General features: G+C 35.3%; 1 protein-coding gene across 1 annotated transcript; it reads right to left on the reverse strand.

Moving 5' to 3' along the window:
* Positions 1-213: 213 nt before the first annotated feature.
* On the reverse strand, positions 214-864 carry LOC113271985 (F-box protein At3g07870-like). The gene has a single exon (XM_026521904.1). The coding sequence runs from the start codon at positions 862-864 to the stop codon at positions 214-216; it is 651 nt and encodes a 216-aa protein (XP_026377689.1).
* Between the last annotated feature and the right edge of the window lie 4313 nt (positions 865-5177).

The raw sequence follows: 5177 nt of genomic DNA on the forward strand, positions 1-5177 counted from the left end.
CCAGAGTTTTCTCGGCTATTCACGTGAGCAATTGCTGTTCTCGTAAACAAAAGACAAAAGTCTGTTCACGTGAGCAATTGCTCGGCTATTCTTCATAGGACAATTATCCCAGAGTTTTCTTAGCGCTTTAGTTCCCAAATCATAACAAAAGACAGTTCCACCAAGAGAGAACATTAGGACTTGTTTACTCTTCGTAACGGCAAAGGGACTTGTTTACTCTTCCTTGGCACATGGTATACTAAATTTTTTGTTCCATCCCCAGAAATCGTTGAATGCATGTTCTCCCGTGTCATAGCTTCTGTTAAACTTTTTCTTTTTCCCTAATGCCCATACGTTAACAATTATATCTTCTTCTCCTACGTCCATATGAACAGCACACAAATACCCTCCGAACATTAGTTGAAGATAAACGACTTTGTAACTCCTAATCATAGAAATCGGTGGGAATGGGATCAATCGGGACTCCTCATCTGCTAAGTGGAAAGCCACAATTTCGTTTTTCCTGTACTGTATCCAATGAAGGTAGCCATTTGCACAAACACCAGAGATATAATCTAAACGGTGTTCAGTCCTTCCTTTATGTCTCCACCCTTGACCACTCCCCAAAGTGTATACTTCAACTTCGCCATAGTAGATTCTAACAACTTTATACTCATCGGTGGAATGATGATAACCAAATCCATAATAAAAATAACCATTACATGCTTTGTTGTAAGTGAGTGTTGGAAGATAAACATATTCCTCTATAACGGGATTACAGATGTAGATGGCATCGCGCTCAAGAGAGGACTTTCCCTTTACCAAGCAACAAACCAGACCATTACATGAACCAACCATGGCAGACAACGAGGGTTCTAGCTCCATAGACGGATGCTTATTATCGATTTCTATAATTGTTTTCTAAGAATAATTCCCTTGCACAGTACCATCATCGTATTGCTCTCCTCCATAACAGATTAAAGCAGGGTTATTACCGAACTGAAAGATGAAACCTTCGTTGATATAATTTGTTATATCTCTCAAGGATTTGCTAACTATTTTGCAGTTGATGATGGTTTCATGAGGTAAGCGAGATGGTATATCTAGCATTATCTCTGTAGGTAACTTCGCCATCTGATGAATTCTATTTTATAGGCACAAATCAATCATGCACGCAATTATCACAAAATTTAGTCCGCACCTGTTGTTGTTTAGATATCTCTTCCACTAGAAATTCCAAACCCTATATCGCAGTAGTTACAACATGCCAAAAATATATACGAGGCCGACGGTATAAAGATGCGAATTTTAGGCGCAGGCCCAAAAAAATTTATTTTCTTACCGTCAGGCCCATAAATAACTTTGGATATGCTCGCAACCAAAGTTTTTTATATATATGTTTTTACTCTATTACCCTCAGCAGTTTCGAACTAAAGCGGTTTTTCTTTTCTCCTGAGAAGTTATTATCCTAAGCGGTTTAAAAACTTTCAGCAGTTTCTTTTCTCCTCCACCAAAAACTCTGTAAACTGATTAGAGGAGTTAATTTCTGCTCCATTTAAACCCTAAAAAATCAATTTCATAGTCTATAAAACCAACCTAGAAACTAGTTAAGTTGAAATTACAAACCCTAGAAAGAACATTTTGACAAAAATGAACGAAACAGAAGCACAATCAGGTTAACAACATCATTTTATTTTAATTTCTTCTCCATTTATCACTTTCTTTTTCTTTGATTTTAACATCATTTTTACTTGTTGATGTTGAATTTGAAAATGGAGAAACAGATAGTGAAAGACCACTGATTGAGTTTACAATGAAGGCAAAGGAAGATCCTGTGAAAGAGAAAAAGGAATTGTCTGGTATGCATCTATAATAAGTCATTTGTTTTACTTTTAAATAACATATGTTACGCAGGAAACATAATGTGCATAACTTGTTATGCAGTAAAAATAACTATGCATAACTGCGTACCTTATTATGCATAACTGGTTATGCAGTAAAAGCAACTATGCATAACTGCGTAGCTTATTATGCATAACTTGTTATGCAGTAAAATCAAACATGCTGAACTGCGTAGCTTATTATGCATAACTGCTTATGCAGTAAAATCAAACATGCTGAACTGCGTAGCTTATTATGCATAACTGCTTATGCAGTAAAATCAAACATGCTGAACTGCATTGCTTATTTGCATAACTTGTTATGCAGAAAAAGCAACTATGCATAACTGCGTAACTTATTATGCATAACTTGTTATGCAGTAAAAACAACTATGCTGAACTGCATAACTTGTTCTGCAGTAAAAACAACTATGCTGGTAAAAGCAAACATGCTGAACTGCGTAGCTTAGTATGCATAACTGGTTATGCAGTAAAAACAACTATGTGCATAACTAGTTATGCAGGTACATAACTTGCATGATGCATAAGGCATGATGATTTAACCCCTTTCTTACTTTTAAGTACTTATTATATTGTATCTTTTGTGTTGAATTTGTCTGTTTCAGTCAAGCAAGTTGTTGATAATAGGAAGAAAAGAAAAAGACGTGAACCCCAACAAACAGAAAAACTTAAAAAGAAGAAGAACCAAGGTGAAAATGAAGAAGAAGAAGAAGAAGAACCTGCCCCCTTATGCATCAATTATTATAAAGAAGGTGTGTTAACCTGGCAATCATTAATAACATGTTATCCCCATATAATTTCTTATGTTCAAAAAATAAATGCATAACAGGTTATATACTATGCATAATAGGTTATGCACACAACTGTCTGTTTAACAAATCTGCATAACAGTTTCTGCATAAGCCTGGATAAAAGGCATATGAGGTTATGCAGTGAAAGTAGCAATTCTAACTTAGTAAAATACTTTTTTATTTTGTTATTTTGTTTGTGCAGTTAAAGCTAAGACCAAGCCTGCAACTCAAGGAGGTACTTATAGAGCAGGTTTTCCAAGGATACTTGCATTGTTCAATAGGACAAGGGAAAGAGGTGGTTTTAGTCCGTTGCAGGCTAATATGATCAATGTGTCTCCATTTGGGAAAGTCTATAACTGGTTAAATGCTGCGAACATTTCATACTTGGATGGTAAGAGCAACCAGCTGATGGATGAGGTCCTTCTATCATATGACCATGATGATTTGAGTCAGCATTCATTCAAGGTGTCAGAAAACAAGTCTATACAGTCAACGGCTAGTGAGCTTGCTGTTATTTTTCAGATGCCAAGAGTTAAAGGAAACAGAGGAAGAGATCCTCAAAAGAAGAGATATGGATGACTCAGTCACTTTCCCTCGTCAAGCAATTCCCATGCAAAATAAGAGCAGGTGCTGTGAATAAAACTCCCAAATCACAAGTAACAAAGGTGTGGATAGATGATATTGAAAGGTTGTTGATGGAAAAACTTGATCAGAAAGGTCATGAAGAGGAAGTTGTTTCCCTTGCATTCCTTTACATGCTTGTGGTTCTGTTTTTTTGTCGATCAATGGGAGACTCACTGGACGTCTCGTATGTTGGTTTGGTGAAGGATTTGGAAACCATGGATTCTGTATCTTTTCCTGATCTAATTCACCGACACCTGATGGATGGCATCAAGACTGTCAAAAGAGACAATCTTCTTATCAGGAATTGCGGTGGTTGCACTGTATATTCTCTTGTGAGTTCTTTTTTTTTCTTTTTTAAACTTTCTTAAAAAATATCTGCATAAAAAGTCTGCATAACTAGATATGCAGTACCATAAAAATCTGCATAACTAGTTATGCAGTATAATTTTTATACTGCATAACTAGCTATGCAGTACAAATAAAATGTGCATAACATGTTATGCAGTACAAAAACAAGTTATGCAGTACAAAATGTGCATAACAAAATATGCATTACAAATAAAATAAATGTACATAATATTTTTTTTTTTCAGCTTTGGTTGGCTGAGCACTCTAACATAGCTGAGATATCATCATCAGACATTGTCAAGGTCAATCCCAATGCTACACCAAGAGCTGCAAGGTGGGACTTTGCAGCAATGATGAAAGCAATGCTCAAGAAGCATATTTCAAGCTTAGAGGTACTTGTTTATGAACCTTAAGAATGAATGTATATTTCAAGCATATGAAAGCAAACATGCAGAACTACATAACTTATTATGTATAACTTGTTTAACTGCATAAAATACGAACATTGTTTAACTGCATAACATCTTATGCAGATCCAAAAATAACTGCATGACCTGTTATGCATTGTTTAGAGTATCTGCATAACTTGTTATGCATATAAGAAGTGTTATTGTTTTTGTTAAGCATTCCCTATGTCACTTATTGTTTTAATGCATAACATCTTATGCAGATCCAACATTAACAGCATGACAAGTTATGCATTGTTTAGGTTATCTGCATAAGTAGTTATGCATATAAAAGGGTTTTTACGCCTTCCCTGCGTCACTTATTGTTTTAATGCATAACATCTTATGCAGATCCAATATTGACAACATGACCAGTTATGCATTGTTTAGGTTATCTGCATAAGTAGTTATGCATATAAATTTTTTTTTACGCCTTCCCTGCGTCACTTATTGTTTAACTGCATAACATCTTATGCAGATCCAACATTGACAGCATGACCTGTTATGCATTATTTAGGTTATCTGCATAAGTAGTTATGCATATAAAAGGTTTTTTACGCCTTCAATGCATCACTTATTGTTTAACTGCATAACATCTTATGCAGATCCAATATTGACAACATGACAAGTTATGCATTGTTTAGGTTATCTGCATAAGTAGTTATGCATATAAATTTTTTTTTACGCCTTCCCTGCGTCACTTATTGTTTAACTGCATAACATCTTATGCAGATCCAACATTGACAGCATGACCTGTTATGCATTGTTTAGGTTATCTGCATAAGTAGTTATGCGTATAAAAAATTATGCATTTGCTGATGATTGTTATTAAATCATGTTGCAGTTTCAAGAGAACTTTAGAGATGAGTACAGTGCAATGGAGTTGGAACTCTTTGAACCAAGAGAACCAAGAAAAAGGTCAGCTATATTGGAACTCGTTGCAATGAATCTTGAAGAGAACATGGACAAGTATGAAGAAGCATTTCAAGATGCGTTACAAATCATTGAAGAAGAGAAGTGTCCTGATAGTATTGAAGCAAGGTTTAAGATTATTCAAGCAAAGCTGAAAGACATGAAGAAGACGCAGG

Source organism: Papaver somniferum, chromosome 4 (assembly GCF_003573695.1).
Source record: "Papaver somniferum cultivar HN1 chromosome 4, ASM357369v1, whole genome shotgun sequence".
NCBI classification, from domain to species: Eukaryota; Viridiplantae; Streptophyta; class Magnoliopsida; order Ranunculales; family Papaveraceae; genus Papaver; species Papaver somniferum.

Coding starts and splice junctions, on each gene's coding strand:
- LOC113271985 (XM_026521904.1), bottom strand. CDS start 864: ATGGAGCTAGAACCCTCGTTGTCTGCCATGGTTGGTTCATGTAATGGT.